Raw genomic sequence first — 17564 nt, 5'->3', positions numbered from 1 at the left:
AAGGAGTTACAATAGTTGACATAGACTATTACATCGTCTAAAAATGCTTAGCCCCGAAACCCGGACGTTACAGAAAAATAGTTTCAAATACTAGTCCATTAGCATTTGTTGCGAAATCTAAAAGCTCAAAATCTAAGAAGTCCAAAATTATTATTGATGATTTAGACCTAGATGATATGAATAAAGATTTCACAAGTGAGATCAAGGCTCTCATGGTCAGCAATCCCAAGAAGTTCTTTAAGAAAAATTACTCAAAGTTCAAAGGAAATAAGTCTGGTAAAGGAGATAATGGAGGAGGAAATTACAAAAATGAAAGCTCAAGTTTGGACAAAGCAAAAGAAGAAGGGTTTAAAACCTATCAAAAGGAAGAAGAAAAGAAAGAGAAGAAATTGGTTGGCGATTCTAGATTCTACTATAACTATTGTAACAAAAAAATGATTTCAAAAAAGAATGCATGTTGAGGAAAATGAATGAAAAGAAAGAGAAAAAAAGATGAAGCCTATTATGTGAAAAAGATCGAAGGGCTTCACAAGTCTAAGCCAATTGGAAAAGCATTGATCTTTGGGGACGTTGAAGTTTGGTCAACAGATTTGGAGGATGATAAGGTGAGGAAGCCAACTCATGGAGAATGTTATGTTGATGAAAGAAGCTATGAAGAAAGCTAAAGTTGCAAGATAATGTGATGTTGCGAAAGGAGGAAGATGTTTGATGGTTGGGAGTGTGAGTTCAAAAAGCCAAGGATACTTCATGGATGAAGACGCCAGTTCAGATGTTTTCTTGTCCGCTAAGCTATTTATGAACATGTTGCAGAGAGTGAGAAGGTGATTGACAAGGTACACTTTATTCTTAAATCTTTTAATATTCCTATCTTTTCGTTATAATTATGAACTAACTGTATTTCATGATATGATTTTCGATGTTAGTGAAAGATTAAAACGGACTCATATTAGAAGTTCTAATATTAATTATAGTCTTAGCAGGATCTCTTTTAGGAATTAGGAGAGGAGAATGAAAATTGAAGCCAAGAAACCAAAGTCATTAGATCTCAAGATGATATAATTGTGTTAAAGAGGGATAATAGAGTTATGTTAAAACATCAAAATATCTTTTGTTCTATTGCTAGAGGATTGTATAATAATATCTATCAACTTTACTTGAATTAAGAAATAGGTAAAAAATTTCATAACATGATTTTACATTTTCTTGAGTTTAAGGAAGATGAAATTAATGTTGAATGCTATAATTGTGAATCTTTAGTATCATCTGATGAATCTTTGAGTGACTCATACAAAGTTGGGTTGGAAAAGATTAAGTAATTCATAAAATCAAAATACAATAAATTAATGATGAAAGATATTTTAATAGAAGTGGAAAAACAACAAATTAAAGAAAATCAATGGATAAGTATAACTCATTTTGTCAAAAATTGAAATCGAACAAAAATCAATCTAGTGTGAATGATTTTGATTTTGATGGAAGCGAAATGAGTGACATTTTGTGATAAAGATGAAATTGATTAGTATTCTTTTGTGAAAAATGTTGATGAACCAAAAAGGAAATTGAATTCTGATGATTCAATTGAATTTGAAAAGATTGATGAAAATCAAGGTTTAAAGAATTTAAATGAAAAACATTTGTTTTTCTGAAAGTGCAATTAACTCCAAATCAAGTTTTTGTTAAGAAATGACTAGACAACGATGATACATTTGAACTGACCTCAATTGTTAAGATCGACAATTCTAATTCTTGTAAGGATTATTTTTGGTCTAAAGCAATTGACATTGTTGAGGAAACGAAAGGTCTTCCAGAGAAGACAACTTGGAAAACAATAGGAAGATACATTTCAGAACCATTGAATGTTTTGAATAGTTCACATGTGGTTAACGAGTCAGTTGAAACTGAAATTGAGTAAACGCATTTCAGAAGAACTAGTTTTTGATGAACCTAAAACTGCGAAAAACAATTCAGAAAAAGTTGTTTTGAAAGACTTGAAGGGAAAATCAAAGTTGAATAATCAACATAAACAAATGGAAAAATTAAAGAAAGAAAAGAAAAAGGAATTCAATGCTAGATACAAAAAGAACTTTAGATAAAGATAGAAATTTTGGAGATAAAAGGATTCAATCAAAAATCAAAATGATGCTTGTGATTTATCAAAGTCACAAAATTATAAGTCTATTAATTCATCAAGATCTTTTAATCAGAAAAATCGTTCTCCATAAGTTGTTAAAACAAAATCTCACTGTAGTCCTAATTCTTTTTATTCAAGAAGTAAGAATTCAAAGAAAGTTGACACAAAACGATCTTTTGTTAAAAGGAAACATTGTCTGAGCAAGATATTATTTTAAAGAATTATAAGGCTCAATTAAAGGTAGAAGAAAAAACATTTTTGAAAAAGATCAATCCAAAAATAAAAGCTTATCTTCAAAAGACAACTCCCATAATTGAGATAGATCTTTGTGATAACAAAGCTCAAGTTTTCAGAAAGACAAGAAGTGAGAACAATGTTTTGATTAAGAAATCATTTTGAATCGATAAGACCAAGAATTTTCCTGCTAATCATCATAATTCCAAATTTTCACAAGGTCCCAAGCTGGTTTGGGTTCCTAAATCCGTGTGATTTCGCAGGTGATGCATGACGAGAGGTATGATTCTAAATGGTATATTGACAACAACTTCTTACGTCACATGAATGGAAAGAAATCACAATTAAGGGAATTTCAGACTTTGAAAGACGCTGGAAGACTAAAATATGGGAATATTGCAACCGTTTAAATCAAAGGATATGACATAGTAACCAATGGAAAATTTACCATGGTAAGGTAGCCTATGTGGAAGGATTACAACACAACTTAATAGGCATTTCTCACATTATTGTAGGTTCTGATCTGAAGGTCTATTTTGATGATAAAGGATCAAAAACCGTTTAACAACGAATCTAATAAAGTGATTTTAAAGTCAAAGAGGAAATAAAAAATGTATCCTCTTAACTTGAATCCAGTTCAATGGAAACCTTCAATTGTTTTTTTCTTAAAGCTTCTGTGGACGAAAGTTGGCTATGACGCATAAGAGTTTCGCATCTCAACTGCAAAGATATCAACAAGCTTTTTCTTGGTGATCTTGTGCAAGGACTTCCACTTCTCAAGTTTGATAGAGATCATTTATGTGCCGCTTGAGAGATTGAAAAAAAGCAGAAAAAGTCATTCTTCAATCATAAATACAATTATCACTAAACCATTTGAATTAATTCATATTGATTCGTGTGGTTCATCTTCAATTGAAAGTATTGGTGGTAACAAATTGATTTTAGTTATTGTTATGACTTTTTGAGATTTACATGGGTATTTTTCTTAAATAGAAATCTGAAACTACTCAAAAGTTGATAGATTTTATGAAGCAGATTAAGTTGCAGTTGCGAAAGACATTTCAAAAGATTATAAGTGACAATGGAACTGAGGTAAAAAAAAAGACTTTTGAGGAGTTTTTGACAAACAACGGAATTAGTCACTAATTTTCATTACCTTACACTCAACAACAAAATGATGTAGTTGAAAGAAGAAACTGTTCACTCTGTGAAGTTGCAAGGACAATGTTATCACTTGCGAATCTTCCATTATATTTTTGGGCTGAAGCAATCAAAGCTGCATGTTTTATGTAAAATCATTCATATATCAATAAGAGGTTTCTTATCACTCCTTATTAAATTTTGAAAAATTGGAAGCCTAACATTAAAATTTATCATATTTTTGGTTCTAGGTGTTTTCTTTACAATTCAAAGGAGCATCGTAACAAATTCGATATTAAAGCTGATGAAGGCATATTTCTGGAATATTCTCTCACATCTAAAGCTTACAGAGTTCTTTAAAAGAAAAAAAAAAGAAAATTAAGGAAAGGTATTATGTTATGTTTGATGACAAGTTCATTAAATCATCTCAGAAAGAGCCTATTGTTCAAAGTGGCAAAAATTTTCTATCTTCTTGTTCACAATATGTTCCTCTTATGACACTTTATGAAGATTTTCTTGATCTTTTTGATGAACTACACAAGGCATTTCACTTTGAATCTAAAGAGAAAGATAATCAAGAAGATGAATTGTTAAAACTTGTTGATGAAGCGATTAAGAATTTTGAAATCCACGACGAAGCATCTCCTTCTATGATAACTACTTCTCCTGGAGCTCATGTTGTAGGGGAGAATGTAGCAAATTCTGATTCTCAATCTAGTGAAGAAGTTTTTACTTCAACTCCAAACTCCATTAATCAAAACAATTTACAAGAAACTAATGATAATGATCTCATGCAGGGGGAGAATACAAGTAATAATGATCATTTCCAGGGGGAGAATACAAGTAATAATGATCGTTTCCAAGGGGAGAATAAGGTTTTTGATAATATTGTCCAGGGGGAGAATCATGAAACTCTAGGCAATGATGATCAATCGAAAATTAAAGAAGTGAATGCTAAAATTGATCCTGAATATGATCTGAACTATCCACCATTGATGAAATGTACAAAAGATCATCCACAAACTCAAGTTATTGGTGAAAAATTTTCTAGAGTTCTATCTCGTGCTCAAATTAAAGAGAAACACACACTTTTAACGGAAAATCTAAATTTTGTATGTTTAATTCTTTTTTTTTTAAATAGAACCTAAAACGGTGAAAATTGCTCTTGATCATGCAGATTAGGTTAAGGTAATGCAAGACGAATTAAATGAGTTTGAAAGAAACAATGTATGGATATTAATTCTAACACCGCGAAATACATTTGTTGTAGGACCGAAGTAGGTATTTTGGAACAAATTGGACAAATAAGGAAATGTCGTCAGGAACAAGACACGTCTTGTAGTCAAAGGCTATTGTCAAGAAGAAGATATCGATTACGAAGAGATGTTTGCTCTTGTAGATTTGTGCCAGTTCACATTTTTCTTGCATATGCAACACACAAAAACTTTAAAGTTTTTCAGATGGATTTCAAATGTGCTTTTCTAAATGGCGAACTTGTAGAAATAGTCTACATCGAATAACCGCCAGGTTTTGTAAAAGAAATTTTTCCAGACCGTTTCTATGTACTTGATATGGCGGTTTATGGACTAAAACAAGCTCCTTGTGCATGGTATGCAACTCTGACTTGTTTTCTTAAACAGTCTAAGTTTAAAGAAGGATCATTTGACCCTACTTTCCTTCGTAAGAAAGATAGTAGTCATTTGATGATTGTTAAATTTACGTTAGTGATATTATTTTCAGATCAACAAATCCTTAGTTCACTGCCGATTTCTGAAAATTAATGGAGACTAAATTTGAGACAAGCTAGATGGGTCCGATTTATTTCTTTGTTGGATTGAATATTGGATAGGTAAAAGAGGGATTTTTGATAAATCAAGAAGCTTTAACGAAGTCCTTGCTTACAAAATTTGGCATGACTGGAGAATCAAAGGTGAAAGTTCCAATAGCGTTCGGAACCATATTGACTTCTTCTCTTGATAAATTGACAACAAATATCACTTTATACAGAAAAATGATTGGATGTTTGTTGTACCTTACTTTAAGCAGGCCAACATCATGTTCATAGTCTATTATTATGTGAGATATCAAGAAAATCCATTAGAACCTCATATGACCGCAATCAAGAACATCTTTAGATATCTTCAGAGAATCACATCTCATGGATTATGGTATCCGTCTAAAGCTGGATTCTTTGCACATGCTGACTCATATGCAAATCTGGGTGGATGTGGTCTTGGTCGCAAAAGCATGACAAGGGGGATGTTAGTTCTTGGAAGAAAAACCTGTAAGTTGGCAATCAAAGAAATATACGTGGGTTTCATTATCAACTGAAGAAGCTGAATATATTGCGGTTCCTTCATGCACTTCGCAAATAATTTGGATTCAAAGTCAACTGCGAGACTATGGGATAAGTATGAGGAAGATACTGCTGTACTGTGATTCAGAAAGTGTGATAAGAATAATTCATAATCCAGTACAACACTCCAAAACAAAACATATTGCTTTGCGATATCACTTCATCGAAGATCACATTGAAGATAGGAATGCTGAAGTTCATTTTGTTAGATCAACAGACAGTTAGTAGATATCTTTACATAAGCCTTACCTGAACCAACACTCAATCGAATATCGCATAGGATTAGTATGATTGAAGCTGACTGAGTTCTGAAATCATCTTGAGCAATGATGTGCTACGAAATGGTACTATTCATCTTCGACTAGTTCCAAACTTCACAAGTGATCACCATTTAACAATTTATGTGAGAAGATTACTGTTCATTTACGAATAGTTTTGAACTTTGTAGGCAGCCAGAAGATACAAAATTCTGTGAGACGATCACTATTCATCTACAAGTAGTTATGAGCTTCACAAGTGATTGTAGCTCATTTTTGAGGTTACTCTTTGTTTGCGAGAGGGTGTAAAAAATCGCAGCCCGATGCACAAGGTAAACTATTCATTTTTTCTTTCATTTCATATTTCATTTTCTTTACCATTCACCTACGATGACATCATGGTTCATATATATATATATATATATATATATATATATATATATATATATATATGTAAAATTTTGAAAAATTCAAAAATAATTTTCTTTTATAAAATTTTGAAAAATTGAAAAAGATTTTCTATTTCATAAAAGTTTTCAAAAATCCAAAAATATATATTTTTTTCTTTTATAAAATTTTGAAAAACCAAAATTAGTTTTTTGTAGTGAACACTTGTTGTTCAAGCATGCAACTAGGGAATTGACTGGGGATATGGTATTTCATGATACTAGTTAACTAGTTAAGTGTCCTTAGAAGTATGTTGCAACATGTTGTGTGATGCCTCATCGACTCTCTATTTGTGAAGCCTTAACGAAATTTTTTATTCTAAGAATTTCTACCCAACATGTTATATTAACAGAAGTCCGAGCTACATTTCTCTACTAATTTCAAAGTTTAGAGATGATTGCATAGTCATTATTTCATAGTAGAGGTACTACACTTCTTTTAACCAATCTTGGAAACCGATGATGTCTTGGTTATATACAAACCTAAACATAGGGTTTTTTTTCTAAACCACAATGAATTGACGAATTATTCAACCATGATTTTTTATTAGCCCTTGACATTCCGAGTCAATACCGAATTTAAATTATGGGTTTTCAGAAATTGTTTCTATGATCAAATTCATTGTTACCACGAGCTTGTGAGAAACTCGTTTACCATCTTCTTATCTTATTATTCTTACACTTCGAACACACTATGTTAGGAAGTAAAATGGATAACTAGAAAAACCAAAAGCACACAAGACACAATATTTATGTGGTTTGGTCGAGGAGACCTACATCCACGGGTAGGATGGGAGTATTCTTTATTTCAGAGCTCTCAACATAGAGGTTACAAGTACAATTACATAGAGATTCGCCTATCACTCTAGAATTCAAGATACAAAAAATGACCTAGCATGCATCCCTATTTATACTTGAGGGATCAAACCTAAAACCCTATGGGCCAAGCCCATTGGCCTATAGGCCGATGAAAGGTGTCAAACAATCACAATCCACCATGCAACATCTTCTGGAACATTCTTGAGCATTATCATATTCTAGTCATACTTGGATTAACATGGCACAACAAAGGAATCAACGTGGCGCATCATGTACCAAGATGGTTCATGATGGCGCAATAGCTTCTTCATGGCACAACAACAACCCTAGTTGGCGCAACAGGGATCTAAATGGTACTAGAGCATCAAGTATCGCTCAAAACATCAATCTTGGAGCAACAACATCACCATGAGCAACAAGCATATGCATGGCTCAACAAGGCCATGCAGAAAACAAGATGGCGCAAGAGGAGAACAAGATGGCGCAAGAGCATCCCTCTTGACCCATATCTTCAACATGTGGCACAACAAGGACATCCAAACCTCTTGCAAGTGCTCCAAACTCCTTCCAGGTGCTCCAAACCCCCTTGAACATGATCTGTTCCTTTGGAAGTTGATCAGTTCCTTTGTATGATGATCCATTATTCTCTTAGAAGATTCGTTCCTTTATCACATGGTCCATGAACCTCAAGTGCTCCATTGAGGTCCAAGTGCTCCAAATGCTTCATGAACATGATCCAAATGCTCGAGTCACATTTAACAATATCCACCTCGACTTGAGAATCCTCTGAACTCCGCCTCGAACAAGAACTTCCTCTCCCTTCCTGCCATTTGTCCCCGAAGGGACCTACCTCATGCGAACATCAACCAAGTCCAAGCAAAGCTTGAACTTCTCCATGTGCAACGACTTTGTCAACATATGTACTGGTTTGACATTGGTATCAACCTTTAGTATTAAAAACTTGTCTCCTTCCAAAATATCCCGAATAAAATTCAACCGAACATCAATGTGCTTCGTCTTCTCATGATACACATGATTGTTTGCAAGAATCAAAGCACTTTGATTGTCATAATACAAGACAAGTTTCTCCACCTTCAGACCAAGACTCTGAATAAGCCCTTGCAACCATATCTCATCCTTTATTCCTTCTGTCATGGACATGTAGTCGGATTCAGTTGTAGACAAAGCAACGGTAGCTTGTAACATTGACTTCCAACTAATGGCACATCCGAATAAAGTGAATATGTAGCACGTCTGCGAGCTACGATTCAACAAGTCACCACCATAATTAGAGTCAGCATATCTCACCAATTCACTCATCGTATTTTCTCCATAAACCATGAAAACATATGTCGTTCCCTTCAAGTATCGCAAGATCCACTTTACAGCTTCCCAATGAGTCTTCCCTATATTACTCATAAACCTGCTAACCACACTAACTGCATGAGCCAAATCAGGTCTGGTACAAACCATAACATACATGAGACTTCCAACAACACTAGAGTATGGAACCCTGCTCATGTACTTCCTTTCTTCATTAGTAGTGGGTATAGTGCTTGGACCAAGTTTAAAGTGAGCCGCCAAAGGAGTTCCAACTGGCTTGGACTGATCACAATTAAAGGATTGCATAACTTTCTCAATGTACTTCTGTTGAGAAATACACAACCTACCTGCTTTTCTATCCCTTTGTATCTCCATCCCCAATATCTTCTTTGCTGCTCCCAAGTCCTTCATCTCAAACTCATTCTTCAAGGTTGACTTCAAATCATTTATTCAAGCCATGTCTTTGGCTGCGATGAGCATATCATCAACATATAGCTACAAATATATGTAGGAATCTGGTGACAATTCCTTTGAGGAAACACAATTGTCAAATTGGTGCCGAGTGTAGCCATTCGAGATCATGAATGAATCAAATCTCTTGTACCATTGTCGTGGAGACTGCTTCAAACAATATAGGGATATCTTCAGAAAACATACATAGGCCTTCTTAGCATCAAGGAACCCTTCTGGATAGGATATATAAATCTTCTTTTCTAAATTTCCATGAAGAAATGCATTTTTCACATCAAGTTGTTCATGCTCTAGATCAGATGCACTCACCATGGGCAAAAGAACTCGAATTGTCTTGTGCTTCATGATCGGTGAGAACACCTCATGATAATCAATTCCTTATTTAAGAGAGAACCCTTTCGCCACCAACCTTGCTTCGAACCTAGCAGGTTCAACTCCTGGTATCCTTCCTTCTTCTTAAAGTTCCAATTGCATCCCACTGGGTTTGCTCCCTTTGTTAATGGAAGAAGATCCCATGTTTCATTCTTTTTTAAAGATTGCATTTCTTCATTCATGGACATCAACCAGTTATTTTCTTCTTTACTCGCCACAACCTATGTATACGATTGAGGCTCCTCGGTGTCAATGTCTTCTCCAGTTGCTAAAGCAAAAGCAATGGGGTCAAGTTCACTTGAATTTACACATCCCAAATATATGTCAGGTTGTCGAATAACTCTCTTTGATCTTATCCTTGCTATAGATTCAGACCCATCATCTTTCCCGACATCAGCACCACTGGATGAAGATCCCATGTATTGCTCTTGGGTTTCATCTCTTCCAGGCTGTTCACTGCCACCTTGCTCTTTGTCACTTATCACAACTCTGTCTGGAGTTTGAGATGCAAACTCCACCTTCTAGCTAGTACCCTGATCTTTGTTCCCTGCTTGACTTGTTTCACCTCCTCCCTGGTTACCCATGGTAGATTTATCAAAGGTCACATCTATGCTCATGATAAATTTAGGAGTTCTTCCTTCTTCTATACACCACAATCGATAACCATTTATTCCTATTGCATATCCTAGAAATATGCACTTCATTGCCCTTGGCTCAAGTTTAACGTCATTCACATGAGCATATGCGGTGAATCCAAATATACGAAAACCAGAATAGTCATAGGGTTTCCCAGACCATACCTCTTAAGGAGTCTTCAAGTCTACTGCAGTTGATGGTGATCTATTCACTAGATAGCATGAAGTGTTAACTGCTTCTGCCCACAATTGCTTGTATAAGTTAGCAAATATCCGCATGCACCTTGAACGTTGCATGAGTGTTTGGTTCATATGTTCTACCACTCTATTTTGATGTGGTGTGTGCTGTACAGTGCGGTGCTCACTATACCTTCTACCTTGCATAAATTATCAAATGGAGCATTACAAAACTCCAACCCATTGTCAGTCCTGAGAGTCTTGACCTGTTTTCCAATCATTTCTCAACCATGGTCTTCCACTCCTTGAACTTCCCAAACACCTCATCCTTCGTCTTCAGAAAGTACAACCAAACCTTCCTTGAATAGTCATCAATGAAAGTCACGAATTATGAGCATCCTCCTTAAGATTTCACTGGTGTAGGACTCCATAGATCTGAGTGAACATACTCCAAGATTTCCTTGCTTGTGTGTTTATCGGTACCGAAATTCACTTTGCGATGCTTTCCCTTGATGCAAGCTTCACAAAAATTGATCTTTCCTATAGCCTATCCACCAAGCAATCCTTGTTTACTTAGAACTGACATGCCCTTCTCAATCAAGTGCCCCAACCTACGATACCACAAATCTGTCTTGTCATCACCTTTATTCAAGGATTGGGAGATAGCTACCGTTCCCATAACCGTACTGCCTTTTAAGATATAGATCCCTCCATGATTCATCTTCCCTTTCATTTTAAATAGAGAGCATTTGGTCACTTTGAAACAGTCACCTTCACCAGCGTACCTCATGCCATTCTCAGCCAATGTGCCAAGAGAAATTAGATTCTTCCGAAGTTCTGGAACGTACCAACAATCTAACTTCCTAACCATGCCATCATGCATATTGATCTGCACCGTGCCACCACCTTTGATACTGCTCACCCAATCATCACCCATATTGACTGTGCCATCCCACTCTTTGAAGGATTCGAACCAGTCACGATTATACGCCATGTGATAGGATGCTCCAGAATCCAACACCCAAGCATAAACAGAACTTGATGTACACACAGTCAATACATCACCATCGTCCCCTTCATCAGAACTTTCCTGAACCACATCAGCAGTGTTATTTTTGCTTGATTCACTCTTGGACTTCCAATTCCTTAGTTGTGGACAATTTCACTTGAAGTGCCCCTTCTCTTTACAGTTATAACATTTGATGTTTGATGAACCTTTAGACTTTGATTTTGAATGTGATCTCCATCCGTTTCCCCTTTTCCTCTCTTCTGTCCTCCCTCTTCTGTGAAGAAACGAAAACTTGACAGCTCCTCTCCACCTGAATTTTTTTTTTCACTTCCTTGGACATCAGAGAGTCCTTCACATTAGTCACAGTGATCATTTTGCTACCATAAAGCATGGTATCAACGGAATTCTCATATGAGTTAGGAAGCGAACATAAGAGAATGAGCGCCTGATCTTCATCTTCAATCTTCACATCAACACCTTGTAGATCCAAGATGATACGATTGAAGTTATCCAAATGATCTTTCACTTAGGTACTTTCATACATTTTGAGAGTGTACAACCTTTGCTTCTGATTCAACCTGTTCGTTATTGAGTTATTCTCGTACTTGTCACAAAGTTTATCCTAGAGCCCAGAAGCAGTTGTTTTATCCACAACCTCCCTCAATACTTCATCTGTCAAGCTCAATAGAATGGTACTATGTGCCTTTGTTAGAATACCCACCTTCTTATCAACTGCCATGTCCTTAGGGAGTTTTGCCTCTCCTTCAAGTGCCGCCGCACATCCTTGTTGAACCAGAAGAGCCCTCATCTCCACCTTCCACAAAGTGAAGTCTTTGAGCCATTGAACTTCTCCAAATCAGACTTGTGAGTAGACATCTTCAATCACAGGAATACAAACCGCAACTCTGATACCAGTTGATAGGAAGTAAACGGATAACTAGCAAAACTAAAAGCACACAAGACACAATATTTATGTGGTTCGGTCAAGGAGACCTACATCCACGGGAAGGTGGGGGTATTCTTTATTTCAGATCTATCAACACAGAGGATACAAGTACAATTACACAGAGATTCGCCTATCATGCTAGGATTCAAGATACAAAAAATGACCTACTATGCATCCCTATTTATACTTGAGGGATCAGACCTAAAACCCTAATGGACCAAGCCTATTGGCCCATAGGCCCATGAAAGGTGTCAACCAATCACAATCTGCCATGCAACATCTTCTGGAACATTCTTGAGCATTATCATCTTCTAGGCTTACTTGGATCAACATGGCACAATAAAGGAATCAATATGTTGCTGTGACATCCCCAAAATCTCGGCCAGAAAAGACCGATTTTCATTTATGCTTTTAAAATATTTTCAGAGTAAATCCTTTTGATTTGAAAGAGTTGCGGAATTTGTTCCCAAAAACAAAACATGATAAAACAATGTTTACCAAAGCATTTCATAAAAGAAATATATTTTTCATTATATAATCAAAACTCAGGGTGTCATGTTCCGATACAGACCAATAAGCATAAACGATAACATTACAAGTCATTCAACAAATATATACATATACAGACTTGTAAACAAAACAACTGATGGTTCATCCATCTCATGCCCTCGCGCCACTTCCTGTAATACAAATAAAACTGAGTGGGTCAGGCTTGGGAGCCTGGTGAGCATATAGGGTTTTCAACCCATAAGAAATAATTATATTTAATTCCACCAACCAACAATAACCCAATTACCCATTCCCGTTATTCTCACTTTATGTCCCTAAAATAACTAACACAAGGGAGCTAGTCTAAGAATATTTCATCGGGGCGACAACACATGCTTCGGGGGTTCCTCAGCAATATAAGTCAAATAAGGCAACCATGAGGGGGATGGAGTACAACGAATGAACACCCAAGTTCATTAACACCTACAGGTGGCGAGCCTGCTAATGTTCCACAAGACTGTCTAGAAAAGTCCGTGGTCATCATCTAAACTCCGTTAGATGACTAAATCAAACAACAACGAGGCCTCTCATCTATTTATTACACGCCAACTATCTACCCATGTTCTACCCAACATATTAGTAGATAAAAATATACATTTTTATACATAGTTTAAAAACCTGTATAGCATGCTTTAATCAATACATATTCCACAAAACAGATGAGGCACACACACATATAACACGTATTTCATAGAGAATAAATCATATCTATGAGATAGAAGAAAGTGAATACACATTCACACACATATCCACACAATTATACACATAATACGTATTCCGTATAAAATACTTCATAATTATGCGTTAGAAGAAAGTAACTACACACTCACACATATAAACAACAGTATACTTAATACACTCAAACCATACTTGTATTATTATCGTGTTTATGAAAGGTAGTATACACACTTGATCAGAAGATGATCGGACAGCACTACAGCTTACAGAAGTAGTAATCCTCAGCAGATCTGGAAGATCTCTACAAAAATCGAACTTCTCGCAGACAGAGCTTCGGCTCGGGAATCGCACTTCTCGGGATCTTCTGGATCTCGGGACATGCTTCGGGGATCAAGAATATTACCGGTGCTTCGGGGTACTTCTGGAACGCAAATCGAGGTAAAACGGGAGAGAGAAGAGAGAAAGATAGCAAAGGAGTCGGCTGCCTTCGGATCCTATTTATAGGGGCTGGAACCTCGGAGTACGCGGGGCGTACGCCTCGGATCGTCATGGCTTACGTATCCGAAATACTCGAGTGCGAATGTCGACATACCTCGGTGTATGCGAGGCGTACTTCGGATGAGTCCGATGACTCGTCTTCGGATAATACCGGGATTTAATAATTAAATTTAATTATTAATTATTTAATAAATTTAGAAAATTCATATCTTCTTCATACGAACTCCGTTTTCGACGTTCTTTATATCCACGCGAAGGTGAGACTATGCTCTACAACTTTCGTTTAGACTCCGTCGACTAATTTTGAATTTATTTTTATTAATTATTTTTAGTAGGCCGGGACAGAAAAACTTCGTTATAAATTCATAACTTCTTCGTTTGACGTCCGTTCTCGCCTAACTTTTCATCGCTTCGATACCAACAACAAGATCTTCGATTCTCGTTTAGATTGATTTGACTAAAAACCGCTCGATCTCAAAGCGAGTATTTCGGGCTACATACCGCTAAGTCGAAACTTCAAAAAATCATAACTTCCTCATACGTAGTCAGATGCTGGCGCTCTTTATATATTCGGAAACCTCGTTTCAACTACTACAACATTATCCAAAGATATCAAGTTTATTTTACACTTAAATTTTGACGCTTATTTTTATTCTTAATTAATCAAACCACATAATTAAGCAATTAAGCACAAAACACATAATACTCAAATAATACACTTATATTATTTCAAAATGGGTTACAAAGGTTAACCTAGACTATTACATAACCGAAAATGCCTAGCCTGGAAACGCGGGCGTTACAGTCGCATCATGTACCAAGATGGTCCATGATGGCGCAATAGCTTTTTCATCGCACAACAACAATCCTAGTTTGTGCAACATGGATCTAAATGGTAAAAGAGAATAAAGTATGGCGCACAACATCAATCTTGGTACTAGAGCATCACCATGAGCAACAGGCACATGCATGGCTCAACAGGGCCATGCATGGATCAACAAGAAAACAAGATGGCGCAAGAGCATCCCTCTTGACCCATATCTTCATCATCTGATCCTTGTTGCTCCATATCACATCCAAGTGCCCCAAACCTCTTCCATGTGCTATAAAATCCTTCCAAGTGCTCCAAACCCCCTTGAACACGATCCGTTCCTTTGGCACTTGATTAATTCTTTTTTTATGATGATCCATTACTCTCTCAGAAGATCTGTTCCTTTGTCACATGCTCCATGAACCCCAAGTGCTCCATTGAGGTCCAAGTTCTCCAAATGCTTCATGAACATGATCCAAATGCTCGAGTCACATTTAACACACTATGACACATATCCCAAGACATCTCTAGTCCCAAACAACTAGAATTTAGGTGTGACAACACTATGTGTTTATCATGATGAAACCATTATAATCATGATGAAAGTGAAACCTACAAAAAACATTTCAATGAATTGAAAGTGAATTCGTTTACGAATTCTGGTATGAAACTATGAATTGATGGAAGAAACGAACTATGTTTCAATGTACCAACTTAGTTGCATTAACTTCTTTTGTCCATATCTTATTCATATGTTGCATAGCACCCCTAGGTTTTGGGTAAAAACAACTCGAAACATATGGTGTTATAAATTTTTCTGCGATGATTGCCTACTGTCACCATAGGATAACGTGATTCATCACCAACCTTTCCTATTTTCCAAAATCTCACTTCTCTCGCAAACTTACACACTTCACTTTAAACCCTTAAGTTCTTAGGTTAAACCACTTTAACTAATATTTCAAAAAGTCTAGTTAATGATTTTAATCATTCTACCTATGATTGGATGACAATATTATTACCGTTGGTTACTGTTCTACAAGTTCTTTTAATCGAAAGAAAATTTTGGTCGTAATTCCAATGGATACTATTTCAATTCTTGCGAAATTGAAGGGTGAATTAGTGATTGCGAAACGACTGCAAACCAAAATGTCATGTTTCAATATTTGACAATTCAAATTCAAAATGTCGCGTTTTCTAAGGAAATTTGACGTCATCAGCAGTTATCATTAGCCAAAATATTTCTGTTATATTCTTGCTAAGCTGGCACTTGTTCATTGGACCTTTTCTATGTGATTATCGGCATGGGAATTTTGGTTGACGTATGAAGAGATGGTTATTTAGCATTGACAATTGCTTACTTGACTGCAAATTAATAACAAGAAGCTTGAAGTGATGAATTTTGAAGTCCATGGTTACAAAACTTCAATCACAAAAGCCAATTTCTATGTGAAGTCCATGGTGAATCCTGACTTGGTTACTTCTACAAGCATAATTAGGGCATATTGTCAAATGGGGTGCAATTTTAATTGATCCTTCCTTTCCAAATTTAAAAATTTTGTGTTAGCACCTATTTTGAACGCTTTGTTTACAATTTTGTTCAAGTGTTTTTCAAAGAGGGTTATCGGCTTTGATAGTGCAAGCAGGGTATTTAATACTCTTCTTTATGGTTTATTCACGGTAGAAAATGTTGATTTTGATCAAGTATTGTGGAATTAGTTTGTGCAAAGCCCTAGTTCTCTACAGAAGGATTCAAAAATCTCATGTGCTCGTTTTTGATCGATAGTGGTGCGACATGCCCTAAATCATTACAAGGCTCCTCAGATGACTGATGCAGTTATCGCTTAGATTCCAACGATGCATACTTCTACTTTTGTTACTTTCCGATTCAAATAATTTTAGCTTCATTGGATAAATTGTAACATACACGTTTTGAAATCGTGTTTTATGTAAATAATATTATGAAATATTATGTGAATTTGAATGTTAAGTTCTAACTAATAGTTTTTACTAGAAATGAAGTAAAACTATGTTTAGAATCACTCATAAAATGTTGGAAGTCTTATGAGATTCCAATTAAAAGCCAAATAGTGAGATATAGCGAAAATATAAAATTTGGAATAAGTAAAACCTTATTATTGAAAGTTGTAGATAATCTCATTAGAAACATTTAGGCGAACACCTCATCGAACTCCGAGTTATAACAAAGAAGTTATGACCAATCGAAGATCCGCGATAAAACCGACATGGCGCCGAATGACGTAAAAAATCAGTTTTTGATAAACTACTTTTTAACCTTAGTAATCTAAATGAAAATTGTAGTATTCATTAAACCGAGAAGTTTGATAAAAAGAATGCCAAAATCTGACTTCGTATGAGGAAGTTATGATTTTTCGAAGTTTCAGCTTAGCAGTAGACAGCTAAAAACTCGAATTTTAGATCGAGTGATTTTTAGCCGACACAACCTAAACGAGAATTGAAGGTCTCGTCATTTGTAATACAACGGTAAAAAGTCTGACGAAAACGGACGTCGGATGAAGAAGTTATGAATTTTTAACGGATTTTCTTGTCCCGGTCTGTTAAAAATAATAATATTAAAATTAAAGTCAAAATTATCCGACGAAATCTAAATAAAAGTTGTAGAGCATAATTTTAGCTACGCGTGCATATAAAGAACGTCAAAAACGGAGCTCGTATGCAAAAGTTACGGAT

At 35.8% G+C, this 17564-nt stretch overlaps 1 protein-coding gene across 1 annotated transcript; it reads left to right on the top strand.

Moving 5' to 3' along the window:
• Positions 1–470: 470 nt before the first annotated feature.
• Positions 471–4687, top strand: LOC145076076 (uncharacterized). Its single transcript, XM_079022084.1, has 7 exons — positions 471–605; positions 3359–3457; positions 3549–3643; positions 3757–3856; positions 3937–4315; positions 4424–4540; positions 4647–4687. The coding sequence occupies exons 1-7, from the start codon at positions 471–473 to the stop codon at positions 4685–4687; spliced, it is 966 nt and encodes a 321-aa protein (XP_078878210.1).
• The last annotated feature ends 12877 nt before the right edge of the window (positions 4688–17564 follow it).

This window comes from Lactuca serriola, chromosome 9, assembly GCF_051521515.1.
Source record: "Lactuca serriola cultivar US96UC23 chromosome 9, Lser_US96UC23_V15, whole genome shotgun sequence".
NCBI classification, from domain to species: Eukaryota; Viridiplantae; Streptophyta; class Magnoliopsida; order Asterales; family Asteraceae; genus Lactuca; species Lactuca serriola.
This window is presented reverse-complemented; position numbering and strand designations above follow the sequence as displayed.

Coding starts and splice junctions, on each gene's coding strand:
- LOC145076076 (XM_079022084.1), top strand. CDS start 471: ATGAAAAGAAAGAGAAAAAAAGATGAAGCCTATTATGTGAAAAAGATC. Junction 3,857..3,936: donor TCACATCTAAAGCTTACAGA/GTTCTTTAAAAG, acceptor AAATCATCTCAG/AAAGAGCCTATTGTTCAAAG. Junction 4,316..4,423: donor CATGCAGGGGGAGAATACAA/GTAATAATGATC, acceptor ATGAAACTCTAG/GCAATGATGATCAATCGAAA.